The 22,500-nt window shown below is 45.4% G+C and overlaps 1 protein-coding gene across 3 annotated transcripts in view; it reads left to right on the top strand.

Annotated features, from left to right (window-relative positions):
• SDK1 (sidekick cell adhesion molecule 1) overlaps positions 1-22,500 on the top strand; it is a 430,085-nt gene that overhangs the window by 387,889 nt on the left and 19,696 nt on the right. For all 3 annotated transcript variants that reach the window (XM_075515084.1, XM_075515081.1, XM_075515083.1), the window contains 5 exons: positions 9,951-10,066; positions 11,491-11,677; positions 12,492-12,629; positions 15,797-15,958; positions 17,175-17,300. In XM_075515084.1, coding sequence (XP_075371199.1) covers positions 9,951-10,066; positions 11,491-11,677; positions 12,492-12,629; positions 15,797-15,958; positions 17,175-17,300 — 729 coding nt within the window. The remainder of the gene's footprint in view (positions 1-9,950; positions 10,067-11,490; positions 11,678-12,491; positions 12,630-15,796; positions 15,959-17,174; positions 17,301-22,500) is intronic.

Genomic DNA, 22,500 nt, shown 5'->3' with positions numbered 1-22,500 from the left:
CTTGCTCAAAGTTTAAACAAAGGGGTTGACCTTCCTTGGTACTTTAAAAGCACCGAGCCTTTGAAATGGTAAGGTATTGCCTTTTAATTGTTGACACTTCTGAACATCAGCAAAAGGCTGCTTTTGGGGTATGGCAGGGTGTTTGAAACATTGATTTGCCTTTTCCCCTCCCCTTTAAATTTAAAAAGTCTGCAGAGCTGTTCCGACATCATGCTCAGTTGTGAATGAGCTTTACGCAGCCGTTCTGGGAATGCCCTGCTCCAGGAGTGACACTGGGTTTTCATCCTGTCCCCAGTGTCTTTCTTCCTAATGAAGGAGAAGTTCTCCTCTGGGCTCAGAGTTAAAGATCCAAGCCACGTTCTCCAACAGTGGGCTAAAAGAGAGAGTAAAGGCGGAGCAGAGCAAGAAAGGGAAACTATAGGAAGATGGAGAGGGGAAAAAAATGGTGAGACATTTCCTGTTTGGACTGGGAAAGAAACCTCTTTTCAGTTTCTCTTGCATTACTGGAAACCATTAATCCTGTATCCCAACAACATTCCGTTTCTGAGAGTAGGATCAGCCACCGGGTACATCCCGTCAGTATTTCTTGGTGGATTTTAAACTCCTCCAGACTGACTCTATACATAGTTTCCACTTGGGGCTTGTCTGCAGCAAGTCCAATTTGGATTTGTTGTTCCCATCAATGCAGCTCCACTGGTGGTAATAGCAGTATAGATAGCACTCGGCTGCATTATCTAATCCTGCAGGGCTGTGACAGGATGGTAAAAAATAACAAACTAAAGTGTGCCTACATTAGAGCATTAGTCATTCCTTGTGTGTTACTGGTATTGCTGCAACGCTGGGGAATTATGGATATGAATTTTCCATATAAACCTTGGCTCCTTTGCCTAGTCACACTGGCTATTTTTTTTAAAGGTAGTTTTACGTTCTTAATCTGTTTACAGATGAGCATAAAGGTTTCATAATTAAACTTCCAAATTTGGTAGCTTAGCTCAGTAGCTGCTCTTATAATGGTAAGACAGAAAGTAACCGTGCCACTGTGAGTCTGTGGAAGAAGTGTCCTTAATGTCAACATGTCAAAAAGACATCCCTGCAGCTCTCTGGAGACTGAAATCTAATGTCAAGGCAGAAGGAAGCAAAGTCTAAGTGAGAGTCGTACTGCTGTCAAAGCAAGTTATTCTACCATACAGGAAAAGGAATTTTAAGAGAATGCACTGGAAAGCAGTGTCCAGATTGAGACATAGATTTGATGGGCTTATTTGACATCTTTAATTCTCCATTGACAATCCAGAAGCTCCCTAAAATGATTTGCAGTGTTTTCATGCTGCAAGTAAAAGCTGAATGCGCGCCTCATTAACAGCTCATTAAGTTGTTAATATTGGTCATAAGCAGCCTTTGGTACAGCACAATGCTTTATACAGTGCGGCAGCTCCTGCTTAGCTCTGGTGTAATTGCCTCTTTTTATCACGTCTCAATGGAGGAAAGATGTTTCTGTCCAAGCAAAAATATCATCAGTTTTTGATCAACTCCGCTTGCTTATCTCTGCCACTGCTATTGCTGGTGTGGGTGGCGTTGGGCTGCAATTGCCACGCGACGTTTTGCTCGGATGATGAACTTCCATCTCATAAACCCAACAATTTGATGGCGATTTTCGATACCGACTGTAGCCCGAGACAGACAGTCTCTCCGTACTCAAATCCATCATCGGGACTCCTGTCTTTGTTCCGTAGTTGGTGCGAGCAGCAGTGGGAGTGGTAGGACAAATTAGCTGTTCTGCTGCAGTGTTACATGGCCTGTGAAGAACTGAGCGCAGGGATAGCCCTGCACGGTACACAGAGGGCGGAGGGATGAGAAGCCTGATTGTGTATGCAAAGCCTTACCGAACTAACAGCAGAGCTACTCCATTAAAAGCAAAGGAATTAACCTTCCTTTCAAAAACATGAGCAATCAGTAGTAAAGTAAAACAGACCATAAATTGCACTGGTAAAGAAGTGGGGAAGCCCCTGGCTGATAACTCGTATTCAAGCAGACACAGGCTGGAGTCTGAGTCTCTTTGACTAAAGGGTTATATTTGCAGCCATCCCTCTAATTGTGCTCTGCTTGTTTTCAGTCATCCTGGGATATGTGAGCAAAATGTTCTAAGTATTTTCATATGGGTCTCAACTCCCGTGGCTTTGCCTCCTCTGTACGGCTTTGCTGTGAAGCCAGCTGTAGAGAACACAGTTGGTTTTCTTTTCTGACATCTGTTTGCTGTATCCATTGTCAATCATGGAACTGGAGGCATTTCAGGTTGCCTGCCGTAGACTGAAAACAAAAAAGTTGCCATTTTTTCTTATGAAAGCATGAATTAGCAATGTTCTAAAACGTTTTGGCCACAGCAATCTGGACAGTGAGATGATATGGGGGTACAGGACCACAGTGATGAACTCGGGGATGCTACGACTGTAAAATAAACAAAGAAAGAGAAATCTCTTGCTCGGAGTCGAGAAAATGTAAATTTAATCTCTCTCTCCCCAGGAGCACAAGGTCATAGTCCTCTGTGGGATCCCTGGGGTTCCCTGACCGTTGCAATCTCTAAATCCTAAATTAATTCCTCATGGGGGTCAGCTACCCAAACTTGTATTAAAGCCACAGCGAAAGGTTATCGCAGTGGCAGATCTCACCTGCTCAGTTTGACTTTTTCCCGATACGGCTTTTAACATTTGGTATATGGCAAACCCAATGGAGATTCACCCTAATTATTTGATACGCTCTCTTGACTTTAGTGGAGCATAAGGAGTTGTCGATGCTTATTAGGCTTTAGTAGGTGCTGCCGTTACTGTTAGTGAACATTAAGTGGGTGCTTTTGCCGGCTGCCATGGACCTGTGGTATTATGATATTAGAGTGTGGGATTAACAAATTATAATGAGTGGAACACGACTATAAATGGAGGAGGAGGAGCCTTGGGAACCAGAGAGCCTGGGGAAATAGTCTGAAGTAGGTAATTTTGCCTCTGTCTAATGGGTAGACTTTTTTAAGAGCGCGGTGCTTTCCCACCCGGTGCTGCTCCCACTCCTCCCGGTGCACGTGAGGGAGGGTCAGGCCGGAGCGTCAAACACTCCGCCGTTCTTCCCCATCCCTTGCACCCTTGAACAACCTTCGGTACCTCCTGGGGGGTGAATCCTGCGCTCAGCAGAGCTGACGCTGCTCCCAGTTACGCGACTTTCACACTGGGTTAGCCCCACTAGCTTTAGCGGAGCTAACCCTAATTTGCATTGATGTAAGTGAGAGGGGATTTTAGCTTGTAGGTTTATGCCTGTGTGTTTGTTTACGCATACCTAATGCTTGTCAGACTCTCGCTGTTCCCGCTCGTGGGTCCGTCTCTGCTGACTGATGGGCTGCCTGCCTGTGTGTGATCGTATCCTTGTTGACACAAAAGAAATAGAGGAAAAAGCTCATTTTATTATTTTCCGCCTTCTTGTTTTAACCACCTGTATGCTCTTTCCAGAGGCAGTCTGACAGTTCTGTAAGGGCTTTATTTTTGGGCCAGGCGCTCTCAGTCCCTTGATGGATAATGCCAGTATGCAATGTGATAGCCTATTTTAGGTTTGTATTAGCTAAGTAGAACTGTGGGCTTCAGCAAAAGAAAAGCGTGTAGTTTTTGTTTGCAGGCTCTAACTATTTCACAGTACTGCTCCACGAGATTCGCCTCAGTGGTAGGCATCGTGATGCGATCACGGTGCCTTTTTCTGCATCACTCGGATCGTGTCTGTCCCATGAAAATCCTGGATTGCGCATGGCTCATTGGGAAATCTGAACCCCATATTAAAAGATTAGTAATCACAGCAACAGTGTTCTCACCACCGCTGGAAGAGATGGTGAGGGACAGGACGAGAATTACTTCTGCTTGAGTCACTTGCCAGTTTATGAAGGTTCTTCATGAAGAAGTCATATCCGTGGAGGTTTCCTCAGAACATGATTGTGCCTCCTCAGCTCAAAAAAATGGCATTGGCAGATAACCTCCTAGAGTCTGGATCCATGGAAAGGATACTCCATTTCTAGTCCTCGTTTCATTTCAATGTTTTTCCAATATGTGTGGTCAAATGTCATCTCTCCTTTCCTCCTTCCACTCCCGCCTCCCTCTCATATCTCTGCAGATGCTTGAAGACATGCCTGGGCAATGTTGGGAAGCTTCCCAGTGCTAAGTAAAGAAGCTGGGGATGTTACATCTGGGTACCATTTGCAGCTGCTTTTATTTATGCTTTTTCATGACTTCAATACCCTTAAAAATTTGATGTGGCAAAACACAGCTACTGTACTAAGTGTAGTATACAGGGATGGGGCCAAGCGTTTGCCTACCCGAATAATACGGCACAGAGTAAAGCAATTGCGGGTGTGCTGGATTCCCAAAGTCCCCATCCTGACAGCTATTCTCTTTCTCCTCTCCACCCCTTCTCCTCCACCAAGGTAGGTTTTTCTGTTTATCCTTCTCTTTTTGCATTGATTAGCTTGTGCTCCCTCTTCATCAGTGTTCATGAGGGTGAGATAGATGTTCAAGTTCTTCTTGTATTGACTTCCACTGGTCTCTTGTACACTAGGAAATGTTTCAATTTCTCTTACACTGATCTATACAACCATGTAAACCAACACATATATCACACATATCAACAGCCCTGAAAAAAGGATTATTTCCTATTTAAAACCTGGTTATTTCCAGCTGCTTTACACACACGCACACATCCCCAGTAGGAGGCTGGGCTTCTCAAAGTTGAGGGAGACCAGATTGCTCCTTTCCTGAGACTCGTTTCAAGCTGCAGGGTGACACAAGCCTGCCGCAGTGAATAACTGGCAGAGCGCTAGGTTTTGATGCCAAGTCGTCATGCCTGAGTAAGAGGGTAGGAGCACTCAGGTCCAACGTTAGCAAACGGAGTTGCATTGGAGGGGTTAAGACCCACATCTTTTGTACGTGGGTCTGCCTGTCTTACTGCACCTGAAACACATCTGAGTAACCCCAGAAAGTGCAGTCCTTGGACAAAACGTGTCCTTCCATCACAAAATGTAGCCTAGCTTAAAACAGCCAGAAACTGGTGGGAAACATCTTTTATATTCTAAATATAGCTTGTGTCGCTTTGTCACAGCGGAAAGCAGCTTCGCAGTAGCTGGTTTTGAAGCACAATTAACTAATTGTTATTGAACTAATCAGCATCGCTCACGCAGCATTCCTGATGGCACCGAGGTACTGCTGCACGGGGAAGCGTTCCTCGCTCCCACCTCTCTTTTGCAGACACTGTAAGAAAATGGCCAATAAACACTGAACGTTTTTCTCTCCCGCTGCTTTTCCTTCGTGGAAGGAGTGACTGCCAACATCCACAGGTACACCTCTCTGTTCTTTCTTGGGAGGTACCATCCTTGCGTTCCTTCTCTAAGCCCATACTGCAAGAAAACCTCTTGCGTTTCACTTTGCCCGTTCTGCAGATCAGACTCGCTGTTTTATCTTGTGACCTTCTGTTTGTTTTGTTGTGTTTGGCTTTTATAATCCACTTAACTGTTGCTTATCCACGCCATAACTTGAGGGCAGTGGCTGCAACAGGAGAAGAAACAATTTGTTCTCCGTGCCGCTGCAGGGACAGAACTTCAATACGGTGCGGATGGTTTAGGCTAGACATTAAAAAAAAAAAAAAAAAAACCTGAGAGTTATTTTAAGAGTTATTAAAATAGGGATATGCTGGCAAAGTTTGTGTGGGGATGGCAGGGGAATCTGGAAAGAGGTCAGTGATGGAGATTACACAAACATCTGACCAGCCGAGCTGATCCCGGTGTGACGCAGGAGGAGGGATGTCTGAGCCCTCTCCAAATCCTTTCCAGCTCTATTTTTCACGACCGTGTGTGCCAGGAACCAGCGTGTAGACTTTGGAGGTGCTGCGTGTGCATGCTTTAATTGTCAGCACACGCTACATTGAATATTGCTGTCTCTTCTCTCTTGTTGTTGCTCGCCAGGTAGATAAGATTACGGCTGATACGTCAGAGCATCCTGCAGCCGCCCCTCCGTAACGTGTAGACATACAGATTAGAGGCTTTTCAGGCCTGGAGCTGTCTCGTTGTTCTGTGTTTATGCAACGCATTGTGCAATGAGATTCTGGCCTCTAGGTGCTAACACCAAAATGCAAATATATTGATTACTAGGGAATAAAAGCAGGCATGTTCACAAAAGCATGCTTTGATGAACTGGGGGGAAAAAATGCTTGCTAGATAGAAAAGGATCAGAGGTCTTTACAAAAGAGAAATTTGCTTGGGATTGTTTGGAACTGTGGGATCAAGCTGATGCACAGAAAATCTCCAGTCTCTTTCACTGCATTTTTCTCCTCATTTTTTGCCTGCATGATTATTTAAATGGCATGAGTATCGGGGAATCTTGTCCCAGACTTGTCTGTGAATTTCCTGACATAATACTGGCATTATAGAAACCATTAGAAAACCAGGAGAGGAGAAATCCTTTGCTCCCCAGAAATTAGAGCAGATGTAAGAGCAGCAAGGAGTGCTTCATAAAAACAGTTATTAAGTTTACCCAATGAATCACAAGGATTTGTAGCCTACCCGTGCTACAGAGCATCGTGGCAACTGTCACTAAGAAAAGGAATAGTACTTTCATCTTGATGAAAAGCTCTTGGTGCCACACATTCCAGAGAGCAAATATCCCAAGCAAGCAGCAAGAAAAACTAAGGTGAACCTTTCTGCAATGCACGGAGCTCCGGTGCGGGCAGGCCACCGGGGATTTTAAGCACCTTCTCTTTAAAGGTTATAAGCATTCGCAAGCTCAAATTGACTGCAGTGTGAGCTGAGGCTGTTCAGTACGACTGGAAAACGAGGGCAGTGATACGTTTAAATGTGGATTTAGATGTGTAACTTTATTAATGGGCTCATTTTGACTCTTGCATTTCCAGATAGATTTGTTGGCTTTACGTGATCCTGCCAATATCATCCCAGTCCACAGCTGACGATGGTTTTTTACTAATTACGGTACAACCTGCTCAGCCTTCCTCCTTATTTTTTGGCTGAGAGGGAGTTTCAAGGAGGCAATGTTAAAGGTGAACTGAAATCAGATAAGAAAAGAAACGTTTACAAATATCTGCATGAGATTCCAAGGCAGGATACGTGCACAGAATTAGACTTCATGAATACATACTTTTTTTTTCGGGGAAAGTGAAATGCTTTCTACCTGCCAAGAGCTGAGTTTGGACCCTCAGGGGTCTGTGTCACTCCTGCTATAGTTGATAATGTCACTAACACCTAAAGCAGTGTGAGATATGCAGCTTTAACCTTGCTTTTTATGTATTCGTGATTTCAACAGCCGTGAAAAAATTCAGAGCTCAGTAATCTTGAACTGCATTCCTAGAAGGTAAAAGGCTTTTTAATTCACCTTTAAAATGCACTTGCTTTTATTGGCACAGGCTGTCCATACGTTCAGTGAACGGTTTCAAACAGGTAGAGTCTTTAGGGATGTGTTTCCTTCTTTTTGAGGTATTTCATTTCACCCTTAATGGAACGTGCTGTCTGCACAGAGCCACATCAGGCATCAGCAGCACTTTCCTGCTGTCCCTCGCTGTCAACAAGAAATCTGTGCTTAGAAGAGGAGGGACACATCAGCCTTTGAAAGTTGAACAGAGGGACAGACTCACAGGGCAGAAAACCAAACAATTTGCATCTCGTCGAGGCTCTGGGGTAGCGAAGAGAAATGTCTTTTTCCACATCGCCTTCTTTTTTTTTTTTTTTTTCCTCCCATCAAATTTTCCACTGCCGTGCCAGCAAAAGTGCAGCTCCAGCAGCGAGCGTGTCAGTGGAGAATGATCACTGGCAGCTTTTAACCATTGTGTTTCTTAGACATGCTCCAAAATGGGTTGAAGGACAAGCGGTGTTTTTCTGGCAGCGGACTGTGCACACCAGCTCTTCTAATGGTCGCATCTCGGAAGCGGCAATTGTTCCAGGCTGGCACATGGGATCCAAAGAAAAATGCTATTGTAGATGCTGCTTCAGACCTGGGTATTGAGAGCACTTTGAAGCTGTCAGCTCAGAACAGACAGTAGTGTCACTACCTAGAAAGAAAATACATTGCTAAAGTGATCCATTTTCTTCTGTGATTGTACATATTCCTGTTTCCCTGAGCATGTCATCAGCTGCAAATCTCCGAGATGTATTTTCAGGTTTGTACTGTGTGATCAGTTGGGCCTCGCGCTCTGAAGTGTGCTGTGAAAGTCTCAAAATCTTGAGATTTTCGGTCCTTAATGGAACAGCACCACGTTGCAGTGAACGCAGCCAGGCAGCCGGCTAGCTGCTCCCTTCGCTCCTCCGCCAAGCGCAGAAGACAGGGCAGCAATCGGAGCGGCGCAGCCCTGTGAACAAAGCTCTATTTTACCGATGGTCATGGTCACCTCGTGCATTCGCTACAGCTGAAAAGGAAACAAAAAAAAAATATAATAAATAGTTTTAACTAAGCACGGGGATAAAGGCTATTTTCAATTTTGCCTTTTACGTTTTAATTGTACGGCAATAATTTTGCAATAGAGTTGCCGATGGCAAACATGCAAAAGACATTAACTTTATTTATGTTTTGGATTATTAATGTGGCTGTTAAAATTCCTCCAGTTAGTTTTGATTGAATTGTTTTTTTGTGCGATTCTGTCGTTTAATGGAGCGGTAAATAAGAATTTCTGATAATGAGCCCAAGCATCTGTCACAACAACCTGGCGCTGGTTATTAACATTTCCATTAACGGCAGGGTGGGCAGTGATAATATGGAAACCACACAGTTAGAGCAAAATAAATAGTTGGTGTCAGGCTGAGTGGGTGTTAATTACTATTTTATTTTATAACTCTGAGGGGAGGGAGTATTGGTAGAAAAGTGTGACTTATGAAGGTCATTCTCTCTAAAGAAGGAAGTCTCCAGAGGAACAGATAACCGGGGCTATCTAACTCAAGTAGTGAATGTTTTATCGCTTCTATTTATGGCCCATAAAGGGGCCGAGAGAAAAGAGGCGGCTTTCTCAGGTGGTCTGGGTGAAGGCTACGGCACCGTGAACACAGAGAAAGGAGAAGCGTACCCTTTGCCCTGCCTTTCTCTTCTACTTCTGGAGTTGGAACAGGACGCGCTTCGGCACCTTTTCTGTAAACAGAACATGTGCCGTTTTGTTAAGACCTGCCGGCGGCAGAGACAGCAGGTCGGGAAAACAGACCGTCCTCGCTAGCCGCCGGGGAAGAAAATCCACCTGCACCGAGTTGGATCCCGACAACGGGAAGGCTGGTGTGACCCAGGTGCGCTCAAAGATGAGTTTTCTAGCACGGCACAATGCGAAGAAGAAATGCCATCAGGAGCCAAAGAGGGCCAGCATGTATATGTGAAGGTATAATCAAAGCTAACAAATAGCAAACTAAAAGTCATTTTGTCATGCATAAAATATCAGTTGGATTGATTAGCGTCTGACTGGTTTGGGAGGTAATTTTAGGCAGTATTTTGGCCCTAAGTCTCGCAGCCTTGCAAGCAGGCTGTTCTAAAGACTTGCTGTGAGTGGGAGGCCAGGCTGACGGTGGCAAGGGGGCTGCCATGCTCTCCGTTGCTTTCGAGAGCGGCCGGTCAGGAGCGCAGTGCCGCTGCCAAAGGCGAGCCCCAAACGTTACCGTAGAATGAAGAGAAAACTCTCCTTTCTTTTCCAAAGCTGCTGGCAGGATTGAGTTGATTCAGCGTCTAACCCAGTCTGTGTGGAACAGAACATAACCACGTCCGGAGGCTCGGCTGCTCCTCCCTCCACATGTGCTGAGAATTCCCTGCGATATAGATACCTCCAGGGCTGAGTCTGTTAGCTGGCTTGTGGCGTAAACAGAGTCTGTCCTGGGTCTTTCTGCAAATGGAAAATTGCAACCTGGATATGAACTAGTTCTGCTTGTCACTATTAATTCTTCTGTCCTCCTTTCTCTCTAGCACCAGCCCTGGCCCCACAGAACATCCAAGTAAACTCCCTTTCTGCAAGCCAGCTGGAGCTCACCTGGGACCCCCCTCCTGCTGACAGCCAAAATGGGAACATCCAAGGCTACAAGGCAATCCTCCTGTTTCTACTGGTTTCATTTATCTTCCTTGGCATTGCTATTACTTGTGAGATAGCTCTACAAACTACAGTTGCCCTCACTGCATAGGGCAAATTAAAACAGCATTCGGACTGCAGTACGGAAATGGCACTAAGTCCCAAAACCAAAAGAAAGAGAATGAGATGGGGGGGGAGAAAAGGAAAAGCGCGTTGCTGTTTGTGGAGAAGGAGAGCGTGGGGAAACAGGGTATGCAGATAAGGAGGCAGCTCCACTTACGCAGGCAACGTATCTGCTCCAAAAAGCAACAGACACACAAGAGCTCGGGGCAAGAAACGTATTGAAGAAAATTAACTGAGCTTTCTATCTATCAAACGTTAAAAGCCATTAGGAGAAGCAGAACTTTCTCCAAGCTAGAAGCCTCAGCCAGGTCAGATTTCGGAAGAATTATTTCATTTCCTTAACTTTAACAAAATTAAATCATAGTATTAATTGCGTTTGGTTCATAGGAGATGAGCACGTTGCAGAGGCATGTTGTTTAGCTTCTCCAGCATGAGAATGGGCCCTCAGAGAGTGGAAATGGGCAAGTCTACAAACACTGGAGCTTGGCTTGGGTTCAGTGTCTGGCTCTGCCTCTCTCCATGAATTTAGGTCCATAAGCGAAGAAAAGCCAAGCCAATGTGAATAATCTGGCATCCCTTCTTGGCAGTAACAAGCATCCTTATATATCAATTCACGTTCTTTTCCTTTTGTACGTATATAGATGGCTCTAACAGCTTGGCTTGTAGAGCCAAGGTGGAGTCTTGCCTTGGCTCGTTCTCGCAACTTTCTGGCTTGCTTTGGCCTGTTGTAACGCTCTCGCTGCCAGGCCTGTCCAATAAGTAGGGCTGGCACCACTTTTCCTCTTGGAAACGACTTCTCCAAACCTAATTTTATGGCATCAAGATAAAAATTATGTAAGGGAAGAATGGGGAACAGTACCTCAAGGAACTTTAGGGAAAGTCTTTATTACCCTCTTCAGGAAGGCATTTGCTTGGCTGTCCTGTGAACGTAAATGGTGAAACCGTTGTGTGCATACAGAGGTGAATTATGGACCATGGTATCAGGATGCCAGTGCTGACAGGCAGCTAGCATTTCAGGGAGAATTTAAAAACTGACCTCTCGTTGCTGAACTCTGGCAGCTCATATCTGCTGTCATTAGGCCATATTCTTCAGCCTGTGCTCTATTTTTGAGTGATGTACTCAGCTACATGGTCACTGGACTCGGAGGAATTTGCCAAAGGAAGAGAAAAGATTGGGCGCATGGTGAAAAGTGTCAGTGTCCCATTTAGCAGAGAAGTCCAGAGCAAGACTGTGCCATCTTCCTGATCTTTTATAGCTGCAATGCCCAGATATTTTCTAGGTGTAGGATATACTAAAACATTTCACTGTCCCAACAGATTTATTACTGGGAGAGCGACATCCTAAATGACACGGAGAAAGTGAAGGTCCTTTTCCTCCCGGAGACAACTGTCCGGCTCAAAAACCTGACCAGCCACACGCGGTACATGGTCTGCATCTCCGCTTTCAACGCAGCCGGGGACGGCCCCAGGAGCAGCCCCTCGCAGGGCAGGACGCACCAGGCGGGTATGGGATCCTTGTCTTGTCTCAAAGCACAGACTTGGTGACGACCAGAGTGTAACTGGGCAGTGGCTAAGGGAAATAGGCGGATGCAGGAGGGCACTGGTGTTTAGATTTAGCTTTCGGATGTGTCATTACATCGTAACGGTCTTGGAGGGGAAAAAAGGGTCAAATAAGCGGACCATGTGGGAAAGGGAATGATACAGCAGAAATGAGAATGGACTTGGCAGAAGGACCAGTCCCTTCACAAGCTGGTCCAGAAGGAAACTGTCTGTGGGTCTGTTTCTGGCCTCTGCTATCACATCTGAAAATCTGAAGGAACTCACCTCCAGTACCTCGAAATTGCCCAAAAAGTCCTGTGAATTATTGTGCTTTTTATAATTCCTCCTTTTTTTTTTTTTTTTTTTTTTTTAAAGCTGAACCGGCAGCCACCCAGTCAGACTGAGCTGTCTCTGTGCTGGACGTGACCGGGGTGGGAGCGCTCCAGCACAGGGCGAAGGCAATGCCCTTGGCGGTGGCTGCAAAGAGGAGGTGTGCGCTCGGGCTGTGGGCTCACGTAGCACCTTCTCAGGGTCTTTCCCTTCTGCGTCCTGTCTCCTCGCTTGCTTTTGAGGTTCAGCTTCGCAGCCGAGTAGCTGCTTTTTTTAGAACAGGCTGGGTTTCTGACTGATTACAGGACATTTGGATACAATTGACAAATCCCATTCTCAACTTGTTTCCTTTAGATTTAGGCTGGGCAAATAAACCAATGTTTTATAATATATATGTATATCAGATTGACTACTCCTACCGCAATTCAATCTATTTGTAATCCTTTCAGCACCCAGTGCTCCCAGCTTCTTGGCGTTCTCTGAAATCACTTGCACTACACTCAATGTGTCTTGGGGCGAGCCGACAGCAGCAAATGGAGTCCTGCAGGGTTATCGAGTAGTCTATGAGCCTTTGGCTCCCGTCCAGGGTAAGAAAGACCTCCGATCATACATATTCATGGGGAAATGACAGAAAAGCACTGTAGTATCTTTTATCTCTGCCCAATTTCCTACTTGCTCTCTGCTGTTTTCCAAGAGAAGCCAGGTGGCAGAGGGTAAGTAAAACAATTCTGCTTTTGCCAAAACTGTTCAGCAAACTGTAATATTGTGGAATATAGCTTTTGTCTGTCCTCTCTTATTTTCTTGCACAAACTATATTCTGTGTGATTTGAAAAGTCATTTTACGGCCGTCGTTACCTGGTACGGGTGAAGAGGAAACTCAGCCTGAGCGTGCCTGATTGTCTCCCCACGTTGCGCTTTGAAATTGCTGAGTAGGCTCCATCCCAAAATAGTCGTCAGACACATTTGTGTTGCTTATCACATCATGTGTCACTGCTGTTATCGCAAAGATTGCCCGGGCATCAAATGTGCTAGTCATCACCGGTACCACTGCCACTTTTGACAGGGGAGAATAACTGTGATAGGGATTTAGTTGTGTCTGTTTACAGGGAGTTTTCAAGCAGCGTTTTTAACCCAGCACTAGATTTAAGCTAAACCACAACAATGTGGTGGCCACAAACGTCTCATTAATTTGCCAGAACGGCAACAGAGAAGGATTTGGCAATTTCCCTGAAAACAAGCGTAAATTCATTCCAAAGGTGAATTAGAAAAGATTACGAAGATATAAAAATATTAGTAAGACCATCCACAAGCTTTGTATCCATCCACTTTGTGGATGGTCTTACTAATATTTTTATGTTCCTGGTAGATCGCCAATAGTTCAATAGGATGTCCAACTTTGGCAGCGTGACAGCAGGGAGAGTAATTTTAGCCATTGCCAATCCATTTTAAACTCTTTCCCAAAGAAATGAGGATATCAATCATTCATATTTGCTTCTTCTGTGAGGAATAAAGATCTATATTGTCTGAATATCCATGTCTCGTGCACTGAGAAAGTTATATTCAGGGATGAAAACATGAGAATAAAAGCACTTTCAGCCTTTACAGCTGGCAGGTCTGAGCACAAAGAGCTAATGCAGAAAGCATTTCTAATTCTGACCAAGAAATGTGCACCGGGTATGCAGGAGGTTCGGGCTGTTTGGGCATTTCCTGCCTTTTATTCGTTCCAACACAAGGTTTAAGAACACATTTTTTCCCCTGAAAATATGGAAGTGTCAGATCATGTTTTCCTGCATGCATTTGACTTAACATCCTCAGAATCTTTGTTTTCTTTTCTTCTCTTCCCCACCTCTGCCTGTGCTATCTCTAACTCCAGTTTGTCTCCCTTTCCCCTGTAGAAGATTTCTGACGTGAGCAGGGAGGTTATGGAGGGCTTTTCCTCAGATTCTAAATTTTTGCCTAAATTTATTTTCCGGTTTCTACCCATTTGCTCTTGCGCCAACATTTTTCTTTCAGCAAACGTATTTACTCTCCCACCACGGTAAGTAATCCCTCCCTCAATGCCATCATTTTCCTCCGATAGAAAAGCCACGCTCCTTTATTTAGAGAGCAAGGTAAAGCTATACTCGTTTGAAGACGGAGCACGTATCGGTGCTGAATGCAGGCGGCGAGGCTTGCGGGGCTGGCAGCTGCCAGACCCCACGATCCCAGAGGGTCCTTCCAGCCCCGGGTCTCGCGTTCCTCCGTGCCGGTTCCTCCGCTACAATGCAGCGATAGGGACGGACCAGACCCCCTGGAGCTTTTTTCCTGCATCTTTGGACTTTTCACCCGTTCGTGATTTTTCGGCTGAGCATCCTCGCCGTCGCGACGCCTCCTGCCTTCCCACTCACGAGCCACCGTTTCAAACCTGCGTATTTTGCAAAACTTTCTACCGGCGATCTGTTCTTTAGCAGAGTCTTCTCCCTGTTTGACCTTTTATTGTTTAAGCTTGACAGGGTTATGTTTTACACAAAAATAGACAACAAAGTTGCCCTGGAGCCTTTTTTAACAGTTCCCTTTTTTTGAAACATAACTTCAAAATGACAAATGCTCCCTGATTTGTCTTGGAGAAATGAAATAGTACGCCGAGGGAAGGAGGGAGCACTTCTTCTGCTTCCTCGTTAACCAAGGAAAGATTCCCTGAGTTATAAATTTTATCTGGGAGAAAACTTTGAACAGAAATCGCTTGGACATTATTCTTTATTTAACTGATAAAAACTGAAAGAAGCATCTCGATTTGCATAAAATAAGCATCTGGATTGAAAAAGCTTCCTTCTGCATTTTTCTGGAAAGACAAACTAGCAAGCTGCCTTCTCTAGTGGGAAAAATATTTTCCCGCTTCCTATATTCTTGGTTTGAAATGTGTTATATACATCTGGAGAACCAGAAAAATGCCAAAAGAACTCTGTAAATTTGAACTTTCTGTTCTGTAAAATATTTTATAAATCAAATTATTTCCATTGACTTACTTTTAGAAAATTTCAATGAAAACTAGGGTTTGGTTTTTTTCAAAGCACTCATCGCCGCTCTGCCCTTTACGCAGCATTGAGAACCAAAACGAGAAACTAGCTATGAACACAGGTGAAGGAAACAGCACTGATTTTAATTCATCCGTGTACGAAAAATTCTTAGAGAGTGGGAAGAGTGAAACACAAGTCCTGACTTCAGCCTTGTCCGAGCTAATAGTGCTTTGATTGCATCCCCTATTGCAGTGGCATTTATACCCACAAGTCACCTGTGAGATATACGTCCTTCATTCTGCATTCGCTTGGTAACGGGGGAAATGACAGGACAAGATGAAAGGAAAGAACCTGGCCCTTGTTTCCTCCTCCAGGCAATGTTGCAGGTTACTTGGCAAAGAAGCGGCGGAGAAACACTTGCTTAGGAAGCAATCTGCAGCATGCAGTCCTCTTCATTTACCTCCTCCTTTCTTCCCAGAGTAATTAGTGAAGTTGCATGTAGTCTCTTGGTAATTTCCCAGTTGTGTTGTAAGGTTTTTTTCTTGTCAGTACCCACTTATCAAGCTTAAACTCTAATTATACTTACCAGTGCTGAAAATTGGCTATTATCGCTACTTAAACTCCTGTTAATTGTAAGAAATACTTTCTTAGCAAACTGTTAGATAATTTTACTTACCATCTAGATGTAATAAGCTCCACTTGATTTCTTTTTTTGCATTGCAACCTTCTCTTGGTTTTTTATCTGTGTGGCTCTCCAGGGGTGAGTAAGGTGGTGACCGTGGACATTAAAGGGAACCGGCAACGCTGGTTGAAGGTCCGAGATCTCACCAAGGGCATGACCTATTTATTCAGAGTGCAAGCCCAAACCATTGCCTATGGACCTGAGCTGCAAGCCAACGTCACAGCTGGGCCAGCAGAAGGTAAGTGGAACCATAAAACCATGTCGCAAGCCAGATCAGTCACACAAACGCGGTCCAACAGCGGGGAATAGCGCACTCGGGGCTTAACGTGAATTTCCAGACCAAGGAGAAGTTGAGTCACAGGAGCTGAGGACATCATTCAGTGGGTTTCGCAACTGCCCGTGAAAAACATGTTTCCTTTTTTCCTGAAATCTAGAAGTCTGATGTGAATAAACAAAACAGTGTGAATAAATCATAACACAGATGGGCTAGCCAGGGATTTCAAAGCTGCAGCCTGACAGCGCGGTGCATAATTCTGACTGTACTGCTCTGCGCTGGAGTCAGAACTGGAATAACTCTGCCGAAACCAGCAGAGGTTCCTGGATGTAAAGCCAGAAAGAATTTACAATTATTCTCTCCTGACACTTTGGCTTATGCAGAGGGAGAGGTCTGTGAATTTCCCGATATGTCAAGAGGAGCTACAGGCTGAACACCACCGGCTTGGTTCACTGTCTGTACCAAAAGAGTTTGTTTTCTTATTTGATCAGTGATTTTGAAAAACAGATAATCTAACAAGGCAAATGCCCTCCAATGATACGAGCCTGTCCAGTAAATCACGGAACATCAATGCAACAGTCACATTTCTGATTTTTGCTTCTTTTCCAGCTCAGGGAAATATTTGCTCTCTCCATCAGAGCCACGTCTGGCAATTCCACCCTTCTGGGTGCCAGCAAGCTTTCATTTTATCACAGTACCCTCCGTAGCCATTATCTGGGACAGCAGCACTGTGGATCCACGGTCTAATTCTTATGCCTCACCACAGACAGAATAAAGCAGGAATCCTCTCTGACACGGCCGTGGCGTTTTCCCAAGCGAATGGGCAGGCGGCCGTCCCCACGAACCTCTCCCTGAAACTCGGAGGCTGGTTTCACCTCTGAAGTCAGCAATAGCAGTGGCAACGTGCAAACTCTGCAGATATGCTAATGGCTAAAATGAGAGTGTTTTTTCTCTTTCCTTCTTAACACAGGTACCTGTAAACCCCGGCCATTGATGTGTAACTGCTGGTACTAGAACTAGTGAAAAATTTAGGTCAATAGCCCATTGAGCTGGTTTATGTTGTCTATATGTTGACCGATACGTCTAGATAATTTTTTTCCCCTGTATCAGTAGAAGAAATGAAGAATACTGCACTCTGTGTGAAACCACCACCATTTGCTATTCTCGTTTCATCCTTCAGGGTCTCCTGGCTCGCCTCAGGAAATTCTGGTGACAAAATCTGCTTCTGGGCTGACGCTACAATGGACTGAGGGGGATTCAGGAGAAAAACCCACGACTGGGTACATTATAGAGGCACGACCCTCAGGTAAGCCATGGGAAACACGGAGAGCTTGATGTCATGAGCTGCCTTCCTTCAGTCCATGCTGAAACCCATCCTGCGGTGGAGAGCCGGTTTGTCATCCCAGTAACGTAATGGGATTTTGTGAGAGAATGCTGTCGCCAGCCAGTATTAAACTGTTGCTGGTTTATTATGTGGTTTAGCAGATTTTCTCCTGTTTAGGAGTAGTCACAGAAAATTACCCTGAGTGCTCTGGCTTTCACTGTACTAAATCACTGGTAAATCATCCAACTGATGAGCAGATATAGTTAATAATTAAAACTCACTTAAATTCTTACAGCACCTTTCATGTGCAAGGACCAATAAGTACTTGCAAACTGTATTTTAAGGACCGCAGATAGAAATCTGTCCTCCTCTGTAGATAGAACACAGCAGATAATTACTGTTTCCCTGTTAATAACAGGGCCAGGACTTTAGCACCACTTACGCATCGCTTTCCCCATTTGTGCTGCAGGGCGGGCATTGCGGGGGGAAACGAATCCCCCCATCACGACAGTTTTTCTTGGTGCTTTCCCAGAGCTCCTTTGCTTCTGGGATTTGCGTCTTACTGAAGCCGCTCTCTGCTTTTTCCAGAATATTTCCCCAGTTGGACACTGTCATTTTAAAAGTAGGCATATGCTCCAGCCTGTTCACAGCCTCTTCCAGCTTGCTACCCCTTGCAAATTCAGTAAGTGCACGCTTTCTGGTAACCGAGACATTAAGAAAAACCAGTGAATGCTGCCAGACCCCTGTGTAATCTCACTTGATAATTTCCCTCCGCTCTGACAGTGAATGGTGATAACCGTTCACCGAGTACAGTTTTCCAGACGGTGATGCATCTACCAGATCCTTGTTTCACGTAGGCCGTGTTTGAATGTCACAATGTCAAAAGCTTTGCTGAAGTCGGGATAGATGATGTCTGCTCTTTCTCCTCTATTGACAAGGTCTGCTACCCTGTCACAGAACAAAATTAGACATGATTTATACTTGACATATCCATGTTGGCTGCTTGTTCTTTCCTTTTTTACTTCTAGGTGCTTGCACATTGCTTGATTATATATTGATTAAATGAATGCTTATCTGTTTGATTATATAAAGGATCCTAACTGTTTCTTGTACGTGTCTTGGACGTAAGGTTGCATTTAAAACCAATGATTTTAATTACCTTTAACCAGACCTGTAACAAAATCATTGCCTGCATTTCTGTGGTCATCACTGAAGATGCAGATTTCCATACTTGCATCTGATAGACTTTGCTCTGTAGCGAGGCTCTGCCGTGGCCCTAAAATTTCTTCCTAATTTCTGTCATTAACTTGACAATTGTTTTCAAAACAAAGTGAAGGAAAATGTGTATCTTCTCAAAGCACTGGAGTTTCCCAGAGCGATCAAGATTTTTTTTTTTAATTAGAGGCGTGACACCGCTGTGATTCTATTTCCCTTATATCAGCTTATTGATTTCTGCCCTTATTTCTTCATAGGTAGAAAACACCCTGTCTTATTTGAACAGCATTGTTTAGGTAGCAAGTTAAACTGGAACTGTTCACTGAAGTTGACTTACCAGCTTATGCTTCCCCAGACAGGGTTTTTTGAGTAAGAGCTTTTTAGAGGGAAACCTGCAGCCACGTACAGATTGTCTGCAAGCTGGCAATTCAACTCATGTGAGCGGTGACATTGCAAACTCATCCGATGTTCCTGGGCTCGTCTCACCGTCGGACGTGAACGAACAGTTTACAGTTCACGGCTAAGGATGTAGGATTTGTGGCCCACTCTTTCCGAGGAGGAAGAAAATAGCTCCTCCAAGGCAGGTCTGAGCTGCATTAACCCTGGGTCACTTCTGCTGGCCCCACTCCACTGATCCTGGAAACACACAGAAGAGGTCTTATTCTCCTGCTCTTGCAACCTGACTGTTGAGGCATTTAATTCCTCTTCAGATTATTTTAATCCTGTTCACGCTGCTGTAGCAAATGAACTAGGCATTTGTATGTTGGATTCTCATCCTTCGTTCTGGTTGCAGCTGTAGGAAGCGTGAAATGTGATCCAGGAGAGGAGACAGACTAATTGGAACGTTTGCTTCTTTCACCCAAGCGTCGGCTTCCTTTCTGTGCTGCTTTTCTTCCTCATCTCTGCACGGAGGAGTTTGAATTCTGAATTACGAGCTTAACAAAAGCAGGGAACTAATTCCTCCTGTCAGGACTGGTCCTTCAGAGCAGCTTCTGTTTTAATATAAATCTAAGAATTTGCTTCTGCACGTTGATTTATATGGGTAGTAGAGTGTGGATTGGAGCAACCTTTGTTTTTAAGGAGTTGTTGTCCAAGAGAAGAGCAGTTGACTTGTGCCCTTCACATAAAATCAAGGAAGGAAAAGATATATTTGTCCTTCTGAGATCAAAAAAGGGGCATTAAACAGACAGATGAAAAGCTTTAGCTTGTTGCCAATATTTAAATGCAATACCACTACCTTAGCGTTTCACATCTCAAGTGTCATCTATTATAGGCCTCATTACCCCAAACGTTAAATGCTGTATCATCTCATTTTCCCTGCTGTAGGTCCCTGCCAAGACTCTTCCATCAGAGTCGGAGGGTGGCTTTCTGTCAGAAATGGCAAGCCCTACCCCCTTTTGTCACTTCCCTTTGAATTTTTCGGTGCCCTGCTGTGTCTCCCAGGGCTCCGGCTGCCCTGCTGGGTTTAGCAATGGTGGCAGCAGGCAGCTGAGATTCCCCATTTCTCTCCCCGATTTACGGAAGGTGACCAGGCTGACTACCTCCTCTGCATTTTCAATATACTCAGACACGGGGATGGAGCAGGCGAACCAATATTTTTTCCAGAGTGATCTGTGCTAGAGGAAGACATTACAGAAACAGAAGAGTTTTTCTTTTCCTTCAACTTCTCTGTCCCCGGAGAAATGGCTTCCAGTTTAGCTCCTTGTGCATTACAAGAAATGCAATTAAGCAGCCTCTGTCACTGCCATCGTAAGCGCTCTCTAGACATCAGCTAGGCTGGCTAAGGAACGGGTATTAGATCATGTCCTCGGTTTTTACGTACAGAGGAAAAGACAGAAATGGCACAACGATGTGAAGGTTCCCAGTGCTGCCGGAGGGAGTGGAGAAGCTGTTTTCACCCCTCTTTTCCCAACCCCGTGCCATATCCAAGGCTCCTCTCTCTGGACTGTGCTTTAATGGGCAGGCACGTGGCCGGTGAAGTACCAAGCAGTCTCACACACAGACTTGCCTTCCCAGTTATCCCCTATCTACAAAGCAGGTGGTTTTGCATAACGGCCTAGGGATCCACGCTGCCAGGATTGCAAGCGGATACGTAACTGCCGAGCATGACACCTTCGTGCAGGCATTTGCCTCCTGCAGTCATCCCGAGCTGCAGGGCAGCCATGTAGGTGTTCGGTCGATACGCTTCAGGGCTTGTGTCGCCCCAGGAAAAGCCACTGACCCAGGACAAGCCGATATAGATTTCTTCTTCTGCTTCCTCTCCCCATGATGTGTTTTGGGTGTTGTTTGGTTGCTTTTCCCAAGCAGGGGATGACTTAAGCCCAGTGGGAGAGAATTGCGTCTTAACGTGCTTCCAATAATAAAATTTCTAGCACTCCGGCTGGCATGAACAGGCCGGTTAAACGTCAGATCAGCCACAAATCATGGGCATAGGACATAGGTAAATCAGGAAAGTGTTTTCTTTTGCTTCCCCAGAGGATTAGTTCCATGAAGGCAGCAGACGTTTCGGGGAAGAACCTATCTACTTGGAGCGGGGATTGTCCTTCCCAGAAATGCTGGTTTTCACTTCCCACACCCCGAGGGCAGATCTCACTTTAGTTTCCTTTCTGGTGTCTTGAGTAATGTTTTTATGTTTTCTTCCTTTTCTATTTATTTTTAAACAAATGAGGGAGCGCAGTGTCAAACATGGACACAAACCAGCAGAAGTCAGTAAATTCAAAGTGAAGGGTGCAGCTGCATTGCCGGCATCTGCCATGGGGCCTTTGGTTCGCTTCTGCTCGTGAACGACATGCTGAGGCTGACAGCTTGTCAGCCTTCGCTTCCCATTCTTGTCCTTTTGCTAGTTTGCATGATAATCCAGCCCTTTGCCTCTGACAAATACATCCACGTTTTAATTTTGTCCTCTGTAGGAGGAACGCTACCTGCGTTCAGCCGGTCCTTAACTCTCAGCTGCTTCTCCCCTCATAAACCTCCTAATGTGCAATTAGGAGAAAGTTTTACAGCACAGCTCTCCTCTTACTCCAAGAGCGGAAAGCTGGTGTTTAAGACCCGAATAACTGACAGCTTTCCATCTCCCCGGCCGCAGCCCGGCAGTTGTTTGTTAGCGGCCCGAGTTAGCAGAGCCGGGAGCCTTCGTTACTGACGGGCGGTTTTATTCGGCGCGGGGACCCCGATGAATTGCCTGCGAAGCCAGGCTGGCCGGCGGGTGCTGGGTATGGCTGCAACCTGCAGCGCGGCTGCTCGCTGCCGCAGGACGGCCGGCGCCCGGCCCGGGAGGGCGGCCGGGGCAGGCTGGACGTCGTGTTAGGTCAGAGGTGGTTGCACCTTCCCCTGTTATTCAGATCTTCTCCCCGCGCACGTGCCTCGCTCCCAAATTGGATGGAGGAGTCGAGGCTGGGAGGCAAAGATCAAATCTCACGTCGGCAGGAAATAAGGCTGGGGCAGGGTCTGGTGAAGCGTTGATAGAAACAAGAAGCAAAGAAAAAATTCTTTTTTTGAGGAGCCCTCCCTTTTCCATCACACGTTTAGGCCTCTCTTAAGAGGCCGGGTGCCCAGTGAAAGGCAATGTGAAATGAAGAACGGGACGGATGTTGTCGAAGGAGAAGCATGCGCGAGCAGTGCGAGTCCATCCCCGCTGCCGGCTGCGCTGCCTCTCTCGGGCCGTCGACGGGCGCTGGCTGAGCCTTGCACCTCTTTGTGGGAGGCCGGTGTCGCAAACTTTGCTTTTCTCAGTGGTTTCTATGAGTTAATACCCAGCTGATATCCCAACCACGGCACCTGCATCTTTCGTCCCTAAACGGAGTGGAAAATACTGTGTACAGTGTACTAATGATTTTCTACTGAACTTAAAGGCCAATCTTTGCTATCACAAGTGACCTTCTAATGAATTCTCTTTCAGCTGAACTTCTAACATTTAGAGCAAACCCAGTTTTGAGGGATGGGGGAAGAGATGCAGTGAATGAATTCA

The sequence above is a fragment of the Mycteria americana genome, chromosome 12 (assembly GCF_035582795.1).
Source record: "Mycteria americana isolate JAX WOST 10 ecotype Jacksonville Zoo and Gardens chromosome 12, USCA_MyAme_1.0, whole genome shotgun sequence".
Classification (NCBI taxonomy): domain Eukaryota; kingdom Metazoa; phylum Chordata; class Aves; order Ciconiiformes; family Ciconiidae; genus Mycteria; species Mycteria americana.
The sequence above is the reverse complement of the archived record's forward strand: the minus strand, read 5'-3'. Positions and strand labels throughout refer to the sequence as shown.